Below are 17,463 nucleotides of genomic sequence, written 5' to 3'. Positions count from 1 at the left end.
AAACACCTCTTGTTTTAAGTTTTTTGGTAACATTAATTTCAGTTGAGAGCAAAAGCAGCAATACCGCAGTTCCATAGCACACAACTCCCTGCAGTGTACCATCAAACGGCATGGCTGAAAGCTGCTCCGTCCTTGAAAGAACAGACATCTCCCCTCTCTTTCTTACTGCTTAGCGCTGCACTAACTAAATATGAAACACAACAGGAATTTTCTCCTTATTTCCCCCAATCCGAGATGTTTACTTCACCTTAGAGGCTGTTAAACTGCATCCATTCATGTAGATGACCTAGCCAGGTGACATGTTTGCTTTACAGCAGTACGACTGTACCTTTTTTCTCCACCTTCTGAAAGCGTTTTCTTGCAGATCGCTTGAAAAAACCTCCTGGCAGTCAAAGACCAGTGCTCGTAAGCTGAAATGAAGGGGCTGACTCTTGGTGATTGCAATAGCATAATCTTTGTTGCAGTTACAGAAAATGAAGCCATCTGCTACTGCGTACTGTTAAAATGCACAGATTATGCCCGAGAGAGTGTGTTTGGGGCAGAACTCCCCGAGGTTTGAGAAGACACAGAAGCTGTGTCTCCACAAGGGTAGGTAGCACCACTGCAGGCCCTTAGGAAAACAGATGACTTCAGCATGTGGATTTGGCACGGCGACAGGCTAAATCATTGGGACACAGCTCATCAGGCACAAGTGGTGCCAGACGTTAGACTGGGATGGAAAAACCTCTCCAGCCCCATAAACGTTCGCGTGATCCCGCGTGTCTGTTTCACCTTACTTCAGATTCCTAACATACCACAGGCTAAGAGAGTAGGAGAGACAGAGCAAAGAAAGAGCACTCGACCTCCTTCCCTGTCAGGTACTGCATATCAGCAGCCAACGAGGCAGTACAAAAACATAAGCCCAAAAAGTACCAAACCCTTGGAAGCATCTCTAGCAGATGCCTCTGTAACACCACAGTGTAGCAAACAGCTCATCTCCCTGATCTAAAACGAACACATATAATGAATTCAGTGCTGGGTCTTAAGTTGTAAGAAACTTGCTATACCTTCCCACACACATGGATCAACACCTCCCTATTTCACTCATCCTCACCAACAGCCCTTGAACTAGTTTCCATGGATTTTTACATATCTTCTCTAAAGTACTGTTGGAAAAGAGGTAGTAATGCAAAGGAAGAAGCAATTATCACTATAATAAAGATAAGAAAAAATCCCTATCCTTAATCAGTTATGTAAATAATCCTGCTTGGAAGAAAAACTCCAGGTAATACATGAACAGCAAAGTCACAGAAAGTACCTTCTATAACGAGCAGTAACAGATGCTACAGTTACATTTCCAAACTAATTCTGAACTGCTTCCAGCATGGCAATGCTTATTTGACATTATGCAGTAATAATAGTTTTTAAAAGCAATCTTACATAATTTAACCATCTTGAGTTTTAGCAGAGTTACTTATTTGCAGCCAGGAGGAGCTCCCATGTGGTTTGTTCCATGACCCAGTGAGGACTTCGAGAAGGTTTTTCAAACTTTTAGGACTTTCAGCCTCCTCAACGCTCACATTCAGCCGAGTTACACAGCAATAGAGTAAGCTAAAAATCACTACGTGGCACTCTTCCTTAGAATCATCTTCCACGGCTAATTCAACGTTTTAGCATCTCATCACCTGGCCTTTTAACAAGAAACTATTTCACAGCCTCAGCAGACCCTCCCTCACTCAGGGGCACAAGAGCTGCAGGTCTTCCCTGGTGTTGGTACTCTAACATTGAGTTCAGCCTTCCAGAAATCTACACTAGATACCTTAATAGCATAGATTTGGGTACAAAAACTTCAAGTATCATCCATCCACTATAGCTAGCTGGTCAAAAAATGTGGTTTTTTTCTCCCCAAATACTTTCTACATGAAATCTGTTCTGCCCTCCCCACTATAACAAAGGCCATACCTCTTTGAGCAAGATTTCACTGCCCAGTTTTAGCTCTGTAAATTGAGCCTTAGGCTCCTAACAAATTCCCCAACTCCTACACTGCTATAGGGTCTACTGCACTAAAAAAACCCATCATTTATCTAATCAGCAACACTTACCTTCTGAATAGGATTTTCCCAGCCCCTTCCTCCACAACTAACTAGCTTGCCACATTTTTTTTGTTTGCTTTATTGATACTCCTGCTTTAATTTCCTCCTCTGCTCTCCACACCCACACCAGGTGCATCAAATGCAGTAAGTCCCACCTGCAAGCTTTTTACACAGATTAGGTGGTAGTGGCAATACTTTAAAAAGTCCTTTATAGGTCTCCCATTCTGGAACTCACCAAGTTGAAGTTTTAAGTCACAAAGTGTTTTAATGTGATTTTTTTTTTTTTTTAAGATGCTTGAGTACCCTAAATCAAAAAAGACTATTTTGATAGCTACAGTCCAAGCACATAAAGTAGTTAATGTTTAATTTAAAATCTTAGTTTGGGTTTTACCAGGATTATTTATTGAAGCTTGATATTAAAATAAACCTAAGAATACTTTATTATAATTACTAGTATCTGCTCTTTATTTATTAACATGTAAACACCTTAAAATATTTTAAAGAAAAAACATAATAGTAATGCAAGCTTAATCTTGGATGATGGAAATACAACCATTCATGTTTAAAAGAGTAACCATTATTTCAAAATAAACATCTGACACTTTCACAAGTGGGTTTTTTTCCTTCTCCGTTCATTTGAAAACAGCTCAATGCATATATTAAGAACATGGATTTTTTTCAGCTGTGCTGCATTTTTTAAAATAATGTTGCTTGTGGTCTGTTCTCTGCTCCCATAAGGGCTGCATACGTTGCTTCTATGAGAACTGAGTCTTCCTATGGCTTTTCAAAGGACTGACTGCTTGAGAACATGTTTAATTTTCCTAAAAAATGTCTCAAACTAAGAATGAAAGGGTACAATTTTTCTTTCTAAATACATGTTTGGAATTACGTACTGCTGCTTAGTATGGTGCACCAAGCAACTGTGAAGTGTTTGTATTTAGCAGATATTTTTAGATGGTGAGGTAGAATGGTTCCACGGAAGTGAGATACGACGTGCTGATTTCATTAAGGCATGGAACATAAAAGAAGGTGGTCTTGATCCTGTCTAGCCAGTAGATATTTGCTGTTAATTTTACAGACCACAGGAACAGATCATAAGGATATGTTTTAAAATTAAACTTCAAAATATACAGAAAAATACCAGTTGGTCCTTAAAAAATGATTTCAAGAATGCTTTCGATTCTTTTTTCCCCTGCAAAGGAAAATTAATTTTCAATAAAATCCAGGTATTTCTGTGCTATCTGTAGTAAGTGAACGCTCATCCCGTTCACTGTGTACCTCATTATTATTTTGGCAAGCAGTATTGTATATTGCAGGCATCCAGTCACGAGCAGCCAAGTGCAGGAACACAGATTACAAATAATAAATAAGACTTCCAAAATGTATGAGTATTTTAAAAAATTTTATTTCATTTTTAAAGAAACAACTGCGTTCTGCTCAAATTTATATAGTCAGTGAAATAATCCTATAAAATGATTTTTCTAGGATGTTACAAGGCACATAAATTACCAAATATAAACATAGAAAAGTAGCCAAAATAATGAACTAAGCCCCCATATGCCTTTAGCTATTTTAGAGGTGTGTGAATGATTTACAAGAATGCAAATCACTCTACTGACAGGGTAATGAATATTTCACATTTGGCATGACCAACAAAATTAAAAATGAGGGGAAGGAAATGCTCAGATTTGAGAACAGTGTAGTGTTTTATGACTCAGGAGGGACTAGCATCTTCTGAAGCTCCTCCTCAGGTCGAAGGGCTGTGCATCTTTAACTTTTTCCCTTCACAGTACCTCACCTCGCTAGTACAAGTGGCCATCTCGATTGTCTGACAGAGGAAGGGGCAACCTCTTAACTTCTCCCTGCTTCTATATTGGGCAACTCTGTAACAAACAGGAAGGATCTATGTACAGATCTAGCACTGAGCATTGTCTTTAGCTTTAAAGAGTAGAAGGTGTGGGGTTTTTGTTCTTGGGCTTTTTTTTTTTTACAAAAAAAAAAGTAATTGCTTTGGGAAGTCATTTGGCATGCACTAAGTCTTCATATTCTACTGGTTAAGAAAATCTTGCAACCCATAAAAATAGTCAATTTTTATTTCATTCAAGAGGCATTACCAAATAATTTCCACAAATATTCACTTTCCACCTGCATATATACTTTTCAACTAGCCTAATAGTCAAGGACTCAATGTAATAAGATTTTCATACAAATATATTGTATTGCATATTTTCTTCCATTAACAGGATTCGCTCCTTTATGTAACTCTAAGTATACATTCACATATTAAAGAGTAATAATTTGGCTAAAAATATATGTCTATTTCTTATCTGATTGTAGTAATTAGCCTATCGAGGGTAATTTGCTATAAAAGATACAGTACTAGAAATAAATAGTTCTACAACTCAAAGATCTTCAAAACGGGTTGCCATTTCCAGTCTGCCTTAAATTTTCCAAAGTCCTTTTAAAGCATAAACTAAATTTACTACTCTTGAGAAAACAATTAGGACCTACGTACATAGAGTCCCAATCACACGAGAAGCTTATTTCACTTAATCTCCTTCTTGGTTTTGTAATGGGCAGAAACAACCAGATAATTGTCTGGATTCATGTCCCTGAGGGTTGGAGACTTGCTCTGGATTGGAGAAGTTTTCCCATCCACTCGGGAGATCTGCAGCATTCGGCACGGGTCATGCTTCAGTAAGTAACCTGCAAAAGTCTCCCATCCTCCTCCAACACGAACCATCACATGTTTGTTGTGCAGCATCTGAAATTACATATGTACAGGAAAAAAAAAAAAAACAACAACAAAGAACTCTTGAAGTGAAACATTCACTCGGAAATCCCATTTTTTCTACTGGAAAAAGCTGTGCTTACTTTAATTAAAAGTCATAGACATGTGTTAGTAGTCTGCTCTGTAATAAAAGGAAAGGAAAAGAAATAGTAGAATGGGTTTTATTTTAATTTAATAAGTAAATTTTAAAAACTGCAAGAAAATGAAATAGTACTTAAAACTGAAGATTTTCATGTTTTATGTTAAACAATGCTACATGTTCTTCGAGTCCTGTAGCACTGAGTGATGTTGTTCTTCATGGGTTTAGTATAAACACATCAGGGAACATGACTGGGTTTTAGATTAGTTTTTTTAAAATTTGTTAGTAAAGACACCGTTTTATATGTCTTGAAACTGGCTTGTCTCTATTGGATAGAGATCTATAGAAAAGGAGTAGAGAAGGACAACCAACCAAAACAATCACCTCTATCTCCTAAAATAATTATTTAAGAAAATGAAGTACCGTTTAGTTTAACGATGTAGTATTGCTGACATACATTCTAACTAAAATAGTCTAATATTGTAATTAATCTAATGAGGGACATGAGAAATAATGTATCTGGAACTGTTTGGAGATACCTGAATTTATGCTGAGTTGTGAAAGCAAATAAAAGTCTCGAAGCTCTTACTAGCAGGAAAACTCAGTGCTGCTTACGCTTGCTGTCTTATTCCAAGAACACTGGGGCTTGACCTACAAAGCAATTTCAGGTTGGGAGGGGTATCTAACTGCCAATTTAGGTACCTGTCTCTAATGTGTATCCTCCAGATCCACACTCATTTTCTGCCTAAACTCAAATAAAATTTTTCACCAAGTACCAACGTAACTTCTCCCCTGTCGGCACCTGTGAGTTCAGTTGGCAATTTCATTAATTTCTCTCCTCCGATTCTCCACACGGAACAGTCACATAAATACCAAGGAGGTATCATGAAGCAGCGTATTCTGTAGAAGCCACATCATAAATCACGCATTGAAAAACTGTTAGAACATCTTATGAAATGCTAAACATTATTCAGCCGTAGTGCCAGAAATTAAAAGTTGGCCCTGTAAAAGGCATGCCAGAAGGTGCTTAGCATAGTCTGGGTAATGGCATTTGGATTTACAGCCATGATGTGTATATGAGCTCTTCTACGTATCCAAAACTCCCTCCAGGGCTGATAGTATTTGCAGTTGAGGCTCATGTGGCACATAAGCCTTTTGTAACATAGCACAATTCAGATTAGTACACGTAGCGTAGACAACAAAACATGAAAAATTCCCACTCAAACAAAATCACAGATAATAAAAGGCAAAAATGTAACTCTTAAAAAAAAAACCCCAACAAAAAAACCCCACACCAACCAAAAAACACACCACCTCAGCCTAGAAATATGTTATTTGACTTCTGTTACATGAGGAGACAGATTCATCTGGAGAGAAGAAAGCATGGAAAGCTGTACAACTTTCTAAAGTTTGAAAATCATGGTAAGTTTACAAGGAATCAAACTCTTCATTTGAATAAGCAGCTGCAGATGAAATCCTGTTTGAAAGTTTTCATTTAAAACATTTCAATGCCAGGGAAATAATTATTCTTGCTTCTGCATTTTCATGTGAAACACAGACACAGTGGGAAGTCAATTCAGCTTTACAGATATGGAAAAATAGTTACTTCTGATCCATCCTAAGGAAAGCACGCTCAAGTACTTTGTTTAATTAGCATCTCCCAGCTACCAAGACTGTCTGTGCTGTTGCTCTGGGTTGTAGGAGCACTAGCCTCTGCAATAGCTATTCACAAGTGAGGTTTTCCTCTAGAGTTACACGAGATATGAAAGCAGAATCAGACTCACATCTTTGCCAATCACTCTTTTTCTCTTTGCCTCTCCAGCTTCGTATTTTAGTTTCAAGACTTCATTTTGAACTGACAATGGTATGATCAGCCTTCAGCGGGATGAGACTTGAATCAAGTCTTTAGTCTGGACAATATATCATGAACGAAGCAAATGGTTTTTCCATCAAGTTTGAAAACAGCAGTTCAAATGGTTACCCAGCTTTGAGACAAAAGAGTCTACAGAATTTTATTTAGCAACTTTCTCCTCTTTGAATATCTAAAACGCATTTGAGAAACACCCTAAAAACTTCTCACATAAAAGCCTTTTAAACCCACTACAAGAAGTGATGCTACTGTGGGAAGGCGCTAACTGTTGCTGAATTTCAGCTTCCACGTATTGTCATGGGGAGTTCACATTCCAAGAGCAGCTAGTAATATGGACTTTTGATTAAGAGTTAGGAATGGAAAGTTTGCAAAAAGTATATTTGGTTCAATTTCCCTTAGGGACTACTGTGCAGACAAATAAAACCTACTGCTGGTATGTTATTTCCTGATGCTCAGGTTAAATGTACATCTTCTGTCTTTCCCTTTTTTTTTTTTTTCCTCTTTGTATTATTATACGACTATAAAATTCATTGAATGGTTGCTTTCTATAGAGACTGGGTTTTCCTACACTCTAAATATAGTCATTGTTCATGCTGTGCTGTGCCACAAAAGCACCATTTTACTCCTACGGCCATATTTTGATTTTAGTAACACCAGCACAAATCCAGAATGATTCTGCTAGCTTCAAAATTGCTCCAGTTTCACAGAAGTATAAAGGATTTCTCACAAAAAAAAAAAAAGCACCAAAAAAACTCTTGCTCTACTTTCTAACCAAAAAAGCAGTTTCCTGCCCAACATAGTTCAGCTGAAGATGAAAAGATAAAACTTAGAGATTTTATGATTGTTCAATTCAGCTTTCCCATTGCATGAGATCGCTGAGAAAGAAAAAGTTGGATCCTACAGTAAAGTTTATTAGTTACTTATCAATGTAAATAAATTCATGACATACATGTGTTTTCACACTGCTATCCAGCCAATTGAAACTGAGAAAACCCTTTCTGTAAAATAAACATATGTTTACGATTGCTGTAAATCTTCATTATTTCTGTTGTGTCTGAAGCAAGGCTGTCACTAAAGCTGTTCCCTCCAGAATCTGTGTTTAAGTCAGAACGGTTGGATCTATGGTGAAGCAAACATATGAGAAAGCAGATGACCAGACAATAGCATCACAGAGGGAGAAATTACAGATTGTTTTGGTATGCGTTAAGGCTGTATCGAGAGATATCATGAAAAACAGTCAACAAAATTCAGGAGAACTAAGCTGTCATTGCATAGGACTTTGGCATCAAAATGAAATATAGTCTAAATGGGTCTGGTTTTCATATAAAAAAGTCGAGAGCACTTTATAACTTATCAAAGAGATAGTAGCTGTATGTAAAGGTACTTGAGCTCATGCAAATGAGCATAGTTTTACTGATTTGAAAAAAATCTAGTCTGTTTTATTGGGACTGAAAAATCTGGCCCAATATTATTATTCTTCAGGTTATATTATAACTTCAAGAATATTTCAGGGAGGGGAGGGGAAGTGAGGGGAGGAATTACTCTGGACCTGATCCAAGTCCTGCAAAAGCCAACAGAAAGAATCCTACTGACTCTAAAGGAACTGGGGCTGGGGTCTGGAAGCCAAACGCAGCAACCTAAAGCAAATCATAGCCTAGAGTTAGCTGGTGTGATTTTAGGCCAACTTCAGAAACAATTGACTACAAAATCCAAAGATGTTTGGCAAAATAACGCAGTGCATCACACCAGTGGTTGTGCAAAGAAAATTTTGCACGCCAAAAGTGAAACGTAAATGAGAAGAATCAAACACTTTTCAATTAATTTTTACTGAATATGAGTCACTTCAACTCATTGTTATCAGTAGATATAAACCTTGTTTCTCATCTTTAGCATTTAGGGGACCTTCTTTGAGAGGTGTTCAGAACTACATCATGAAATGGGCTTCTAGATCAATATATTTTCACATTGACCACAGAGACATCAAAGGCCAACACTAAGAAAAATCTCAGTGTTGTTAAGACTAATCTGCATTACTGTGTAAGATCACTACCCACACAAGCTAGAACATCTCTCCACCATCACTGCAGGGTATACACACACAGAGTACACTCAGACATGGCATCTCTACTTTATGATTTTGCTGCGATCCCAGCTGATGCTACTTAGGAATCCTTTTGCTCCAGATTGTCTGTACTGTTTACATCAATGACCTACCTTCCTGTCTATGCAACAAAAAAGGCTTTCTCAGTATTTTTCACTTAGCATTCTTAGTCAAAAGAAGGTGAAAGCAGGGTACAAAACTTGGACTAGGAATAGGACCCAGATCTAGGCTACTAGCCTTCCCCAGCGAGTCTCTGAGCCTGTATCTAGAATATGGTGTTGTCAAGTAATGACGAATTATTCCACAAGGCATAACTCATGTGGACATTTTCATGGAGTAGGACATTTCTTCCATACAAGAGACCACAGTCTCCCTCTGCATCTTCCTAGTTCTGGCCTGAACAAATGATGTTAGAAGAGAACTTGCAGACTGTGGTTGTGCGTGTGGCTAACAGAAAGTTAAGTCTTCTTCGAATTTGGTGTGCATATCTATATGGAAGAGGAAAAAGTATTATTTGAGGACTGGAGACATTATTGCTTCAGAGAAAAAGGCTCATGTCACCAAGTGTCAAAATTTTATTCCTTCTCATGGCAAAAACTTTTAATTGTAAAGCTCTAAAGCCAGCAAAATTAGTCCTCAAGTCCCCAGGAATTCCAATGCTTAGCAGTTACCTAGGTCCTCTTGAAGGCAGCCACTCAAAATTCTCACATCTATCATTTCATGTGGAGCCAGGTCTATCCTAGTGGGGCGCTGTGAAAGACTTGTAGCACACATTGGTTGTGCCACGTTGTGGCAACTTGCAGAGAAGCCTGTCTAGCTGTATGCCTTCACAGAAGCTCCGATGATATCAGTTCAATATTCCTGGCAGTCACCAAAACATAGAAAAGTTCAGATTAAGAGGTAATGCTAATACTCCCTTCAAACAGGAGATGGCTGGGGGCTGGCCAAGAAGAGGACACTGAGGAGAGCTGAATGGGCCCTGACTATTGGTCTGAAAAAGGTCTGACAATTGCTCTGAGAATGAGTTTGATAAAAAAATAAATTGAGAGGAACAATGCAAAAGTGCAGCTCATGCTGAGAGTGGCTGGCCTCTGACAGGGCAAGCCAGTAGCAGATTGGAGTTAGGAAGTTTTGAAAAGACTTGACATGAGCAAGTGAAAGGGCCTTGGACAAAACAAAAATTGCAGGAGTGCTTCCCTGTGGATCATGGATTAGCAGTACTTAATAGTAATGTTTAGCAACCTCATATTTCCATAACCATTAATGTTATCATATTGACAGCTGACTCATTTCCAGTACATGCCTGTGCGGTAAATGCAGTAGTAGGCAGTAGTAGGCATTTACACCAAGTCTTCTATATAGATTGAAATGAGGAAGTGAATTTTCAGAAATTTGGATTTAACTGTTGCTATATGGAGTTTCTCTACTTCCCGGAGAATTCAGTGACCTGAAAACACCATCAAGAATGTGTAACAGGCTCCTGATTAATTACTGCAAGCCACAACTACAGACATTAAAAATACCTTGTTAGCAGAGACTATGCAACTTCATCTCCAGAGTTCATTGTAAAATTTATAGCAAAATCCTGGAGTACCACCAGATTTGAAGACCAGTCAGGTTAGATTTAGATACATTCCTATTTTTAAAAGTTTACAGCCATTGTAGCATACATTTGTAAGAGACCTTACTACTACTACTACTACATACATAGAGTTTGCTGTTATGGACATAGGGATCATGGGAGCAATTCCCAAGAGCATATAGAAGAAAATCAGCTTCTCATTGGAAAGCTAGAAAACTTCCCTCCAACTATTCTTTTTCTTGGCTTTCATTCTCCTTTTGTCATTGAATTTGTGTGTTGTCTTGTTAGAGAAAAGTTTGAGTCTAATAAAACATAAAGCTTATTTTAGATTTTTAGGAACTCACTTATATGCCTAAACGTACATCTAAGGAATTCAAACTAAACCTCAACTCTGCAAATCTGAAAAAGTGCAAATTATGTAGCTAATTCCAGATATTATTATTCATCCACTGAAGTAATCTACTTGCAGTATATTAATGTGTATTTTGACAGGCAACAGCATATTTGTCTCTTCCAACCTGAATTATCCTATGATCTGATTGTATTAAGGAAAAAAAAAAATCTTTCCCCACCTGAAAACGGGGAAAAATGCACTCCTCATTTTCCCTTGTCATCTCTCATTAAGTCACATTTTGCCTAGCCCTGTTCTTGATATAGGATTATACAAAACTGTTTTGGATTATGTCTAAATGATGCAAGTTGTATCACTCCAGTCATTACATATGGATTTGTTTAGGGACCTCCACTGAGTTTCTATGTTGTTGTTCTAAAACCCCAAGAAAGGAGCCCGCACTTCCCCTCTCTGCAGACACCATGATAATGACATGGAAAACAGACAGCTCGCTGGATTAACATCTCCCTTTCATTTTCAGGGATTTATATGTAGTAAATCATACTAAATGAATGTCACTTAGCTGGAAAAAGCATTACAAAAAAGCTCAGCTTGAAAAAAAAGATGTCAAGAGCACACACTAATTGCTCGTCGCAATATTTCTAGCTGTGCTAGAGTTGGTTTTATAATTTAAACACTTTCTGAATCATAAAAAAAAAATATTTTAACATTCTATCTTGGGCTGTGCCAAACATTAACAGGTATCCACACCGTTTATTGAAACAATCTCTTACACTTATGTTGTACAAACAAAGAATGGATGGAATGATACTTTATAAATGATTTATAAACTTCATTGGTTCAAGTCTGTATTCCTGAAACAAATCAAATGCAAACATTCCTGATTTTATAGTAATTATTAATGGTGGAAAATAAATCAGAATGGAGGCATTCATCAGAAACCCGATTTTTGAGGGCAGAAAAACCTTTATTGCTTTGTGGCAAGTGATATTTCTCACTGAACAAGGAGCTCAGTTTTCACATAGAACCTAATAAAGGTCCCAACCACTTCATCAACACCACCACACTTATATTCTCCAAATCTCTTGACCGGCATACAGGGTGGGCAGAACTGAAAGAAGTACTGACTTAAATAGGCGATACAAAAAATTATATCAGTGTAGTTCCAGCTGAAATTATTTTCAGTGGCTGCTGATACAGTGAAGCCTGATAGGTTTTCCAGGTGAGGCAGCCATAAAGGCTCACACCCATAGAGTCTTCAAAGCATATACAGACAAGGCCTTACACGAAATATAGACCTGAGTTCTCCTATAATTCATTGAGTCATTTTTCCAAAGTTTGTTTCAGATTAAAAGAAAATGCAGACATTGTGTAAGCAAATACAAAAGGCATCTAAATAATCATTTGCACATGTAAATACCCAAAAACCAATTTGACTGTGGGAAGTATGAAACAGGAAATAGCAGGTGTAAGTATCTGCTCTTCTCCTTTTCAAAATTTGGCTATCATTTCACTCAGTGAAATAAAATTCATCAAAGTGACTATAGACTTGTCTCTCTACAGACAGGACATTCATTTATGAGGTCAGCCATGAAGACAGTGGTTTTAAGCTTATCTTTCTCTCTTTTGAAGTTAGAATTTAGTAAGTGAGCCTTTCTGAGCCAAGTACTGATTTCCATACTTTCTCCTAGGCAAGAACTGTTACTGTATTAGAGTGCCAAAGATAAAAGAAGGTATGTTAGTGGTGCAATATATTACATACAGTGACATCTTTAAGACAAACACTATTTTTCACTGTATATATGGCAGGATCCCTGATCTGTGCCTGCTGCCCAAAGACATCATCACATCACAAATAAGGATTAAGGGTACAATGACATATTTTGGTACCATTTACCAAACTCAACTCCAAACGCTTCAGATACATATATCAGACTCACATTAATAGCGAGACTTAGTTTTTTAAAAAAGTCACCTATGTTCAAATAAGTTAAGACATAATGAGAGACTCATAAGGTTTAGTTGGCAATCAACAGACACCTCTAACAGTCACTATTTATGCAAAGAAAAATGTTTGATTTTGAATTATATTATAACTGTGTTTTCATTAAATTGTCTTTCCTGCCCAGATGTTTGTCAGTTTTCTGTTACATAGTTGAGCCGCAAAAGCATTGTGGAAATTCTTCAGCATTTGTAAAGTGATAGCAGCTTATAAGTATTAATATACAATATATTATTATGTACTATAATTTTTATTATAATATATTTTTATTGTAGTATAGTATTACATTAAATAAGTATTTTTTCACACTTAAAACTATAAACAGATTTTGCAGTAAAGTAGAAATGGAAAAGTTTAAATATATAAACAAAGTGAAGATCCACTGTCCAAACTTTGGAAGCCTACTCAATAACAGATACACTTTTGTTTCCTTTTCCTTCTCCAAAATTAGTAGGACTTCGTATCTGTTTCCATTTGGGATTGAATAAAAAGCCAAAAGAAAATGAGTTCCAATAAGAAAAAAAGTTTAACATCAATGAAATTGATGTTCCTCTCTGATTAAGGGATTTTTTTTTTTTTTTAAGAAAGGATTAAACTGGGAATTAATAAATTGAAAACTTGGCAAAGAGTGTAAGTGAATTTGGGTAACAGTATATGGAGATTTTCTTACTTCTTTGCTTATTCAAATCTGACCTGAAACACATAATTCTTTGTGGGTGTACATAATAGCTGGTGGTCTCAAAGCTGAGAGCCGTTCCCCAATTGTAAATCACATCTTCTTTTTGATGATGTTAGCAAAAAGGTTAGAGGCTTGGCTAGCCTGGACACTTATTCCTCAAAATGATGCTGCCAGTTTAGGCCTTTGCCAGTTTGACTGAGAAGTTTTGGAAACCAGAGTTGTATCTGATTTTCATTCTTCAATACTGTGTGGCAAAGGTGGGCATTACAGGTACTAAATTATATGACTGCATGTCTTTCTGTGTCCTCCCTTGCTCATAGGGTTTTTATTGTGATAACAGAAGTGCACTTAAGAGTGTTCTGCATCGACATGAAAACGCCAATCTTCAAGCAGCAAAGGGAGAGGTGTTTGAAACATGATGAAGCATTATGACTCTGCCACAAAACCAGAAGGCTCACTAACAGTACTTACAGCACAATGCTTGCAAGCGTCAAAATACTCAAACATGGATATTAAAATAATCCATGTGAGCTATGTACGTTAGCGCCTGGTCTCCTACCAGATTAACTAACATGCGCACCAAGAGGTCTCAGAAGAATTATAATGAAATCTAATAAAACTGAATGAGACCAGTCACACAACATTTTCATTAAGTGACTGATCCAGATCCTACTGAAGTCAATGGGAATTTATCCAATTCTTCAAAATGTATTTTGGGACATGTTTTTCTGAAATCTGAACCTGATCCTTTTGCTAAAATAAGCTTTTTTTTTTCTTTTCTGAAAATGCCCCAAGGATAAGGGCTTTAAATCATACCCACCATGTCCTTTGTTAATTAAATCTGCTCCTTATGAAGCAGCCCTCTCATTCTCCTTTACACCTCACAGATATTTCTATCAAAAGATGCATAACATCATCAACTTTTTTACTTCACTAAATCACACTGTGGAGAGTTCTCTTCTTTTAGAATATGAAGTGAATTGCTTTCACCCAACTCATCCTTACTTAATTGATCAGTCAGTCATTTTGCTCACACATTCATTTCTCCTTTTTCTGCACTGACATTACTATCCATTAAGCAACTGCTTCCACTTGCAAAAACTCTCCTTTCCGTGAAAAACTTAAGCAAAAGGAAAGCAAGTAAAGCTGACCTGAAATGAGAACACCCTTGCCTCTTGGGACTCAGTTTCTTTTCAAACCTTCTTTATTCCATTTGCAAGTTCCTGCTAAAGGATCTTCGGACCTCATTTGAGATTTTCACCTCACAACTTTTCAATTTATTTTTCCAATACTTACCCAAGTTGTTAAACTACCTTATCAGTCGAAATTCTTTCTGTACAGTGTTTATGAAACACAGTTATAAAATGTCACATTTTCAGCACAGGGCTGATGATGTGACTGGGAACTCAAGATGTTTGTATCCTGCTGAAGACAGAGAGGCACAAAAATAAGTGTCTAGTGATTCGACTGGAATCAGACTGTTGTAGCTTAAACCCAAAGGCTTCATATATTAACATACCTTTTCAGTATGACCTATACTACCTGGTCACCTGCTGAAGAAAGTGAAAATGCTCTAACACTGCTTAAGGGACATAAAATTCACATGAGTGTAAATTTCCCCTAACAAGAAGGCAGTGGAACTTATATAACCCTTTAAAAATCTGGGGACAGTGTGAACAAGTATATCAAGTCTCTGCCTTTCACCCTTACATAGAGCTAAATCCTGCTTCTCTGTTATTGTTGATGCAGGAGGCAAATCCTTCTCACCAAGCAGTGCAGCAATATAAAACAAAAACAAAAATTCATTTAGACTTAGTCACAAGCTCATCAAACTAGCATGTAATCAGGTTAGAAACCCAATTCCAAGGGGAAAGGGTTTATAAATTGTTCCTAGAGCTCTCTCCCAGTTGAGGTACGCGTGTGGAAAGTTGAGATGGCTTCTTAGTTACATCCTGGTTTAGAACAAACAGCGGCTCAAAGTGGGTAGTTTATAAAAGTCTGAAAGAAGCCAGGAAGCAAATATTTGAGCATGAAGACACAGACTGTCTAAGAAAACAGAAAGAATAGGATGTTAAATGACTAAAGCTTCATATAATCCAAGGGAAATAACGGAGGATAACTATGACCATGACCTCCATTTAAAAGCAGTCAGAGAACAGGCAAATGGCATGTTTACACTGGTGCCAGGCATGATGAGCCAGAAGATTTTTCCATTTGATATTTCAGCAGAAGCTCATACTAGAACAGCACACAGCCTCCCTAAAGGGGCAACAGCAATTGCCAAAAAACAATGCTCCTACAAATCTAATCCAACAGCATACATGAGTAACAATAAAGATCAGCAATTGTGGATTTATTTGGAAGTACATTAACAGCAGGGTGGTGACAGAATAGGAGAGTAGAAAACAGGGTGTTCCAGGATGTGAGGATGAGTGAGATGGTAACAAATGGGTGACCCAGAAACATCCACTGAAACATTAGAGACAGCAATACTTAAGAGTCAGGGGAAAGAAGGATTCTTTTCAGCAAACATCTAACAGTAAGCAAGAATCAAGCAGCACATTGAAACCCTGAATTGATGTGAGACATGGAACACTGAAGGATGGAGAGGGAGATCTCAGGACAACTAAGACTGACAACACTGTCCCATAAATTATGGGATCTAGCATAGAGGTCATTTTTAGCTGACACCCAGTTGTCTGAAGAAATGGTAGAGACTGAAACTATGGAGCAATGATCAAGAGAATTGCACATGATACCTGACATCAGGACCTGAGATACATACAAAGATACACATGGAAGGCAGTGTCAGAGGAACTGAGAATGTTATAGGAATGAGACAGGAAAGAAGAAAGTTCCATTTGCACAGTGAAGTGAATGGAAAGATCTCATTAAGCCTGAGGCATTAAGGAACAATTAGTTGATTAGTGCAGAGGTCCCAGCTTGAGCAGCAGCATTTCCGCAGTCATTCTACCATTAAAGATACTTAGAACCTACGAAATAACATCTCTCCTTCTGCAAAAGAAATAATCAAGTGAGGAAACTGGAATTCTTCCCCTTTCATGTTGCAAAAATGCAACCTCCTCCCTCTATTTGTTCTTGGCAAGAGATGAAGTGAATATGCTTGGTATAATGGCATAAAACACTAATGCACGTGGATGGAAACTAATGAAGAAAATTGCCTGTTTACTGGTTCAGCTCTGGATTGAATACACATGCAGGAGCCAGTCTCATTTGCAAAGCTCCAGATTGTAACAGAACAGGAGTTTAGCCACTTTTCACATACCTGAAGAAGCCGGGAATTAGCTTAGAGGGTGAAACCACAGCCACGTAAATCCTGCGTGGCACAGACACCTTAAGGTCAACAGCCTATCGACTTCTGGGGGGTTTAGGAAAAGGCAAAGTTGCATAAACATTTTTACAAAGGGAAAGCACTGGGGAGATCAAATTAAAGTACTGGCTGTAGCATAAACGTTGCACTTAATGAAACAAAAGTCTTTATATCTGTTTTCAGAATACAGCAGACTCATTGAAATAATTACTCAAAGTATCCCTGCCTAAGTTACTGAAATCCAGATACATCTTTGAGTGTGTACTGATACAAATAGCATGATGGACAGTTGGGATTCTCACTCTTGATTAAACTTGCCCTCAAACCTTACTTTTAGTTTCTGTCTGACACAATTTTATAGAATTTGGGAATAGTACACGTTTGGTGTCTAATTAACACTAGACCCCGTTTGCTGTTTGCAAAAAGCATCCTGCGTAGGCGAGCACTTTGTGTGTGAGAAATGACTCAGATGCAGACAGAAGTAAACACGCTTGTTTTTCATTAAGAGACAAGCGAATTTCTGACAAGTAGAGGCTTTGTTTCTCAGACAAGGAGGAATAATGTCGAGGAAAATTAATTAGATACAGGAGTCCTGTTCAGAATG

The 17,463-nt window shown here is 37.6% G+C and overlaps 1 protein-coding gene across 1 annotated transcript in view; it reads right to left on the bottom strand.

Moving 5' to 3' along the window:
• Positions 1-4,617: 4,617 nt before the first annotated feature.
• Positions 4,618-17,463, bottom strand: part of GAS2 (growth arrest specific 2) — an 86,665-nt gene continuing 73,819 nt past the window's right edge. Inside the window, exon 7 of the mRNA XM_086613853.1 lies at positions 4,618-4,836. Within this exon, the coding sequence (XP_086469979.1) occupies positions 4,618-4,836 (219 nt within the window). The remainder of the gene's footprint in view (positions 4,837-17,463) is intronic.

Source organism: Tauraco erythrolophus, chromosome 6 (assembly GCF_009769465.1).
Source record: "Tauraco erythrolophus isolate bTauEry1 chromosome 6, bTauEry1.pri, whole genome shotgun sequence".
In the NCBI taxonomy this organism is placed as follows: domain Eukaryota; kingdom Metazoa; phylum Chordata; class Aves; order Musophagiformes; family Musophagidae; genus Tauraco; species Tauraco erythrolophus.
This window is presented reverse-complemented; position numbering and strand designations above follow the sequence as displayed.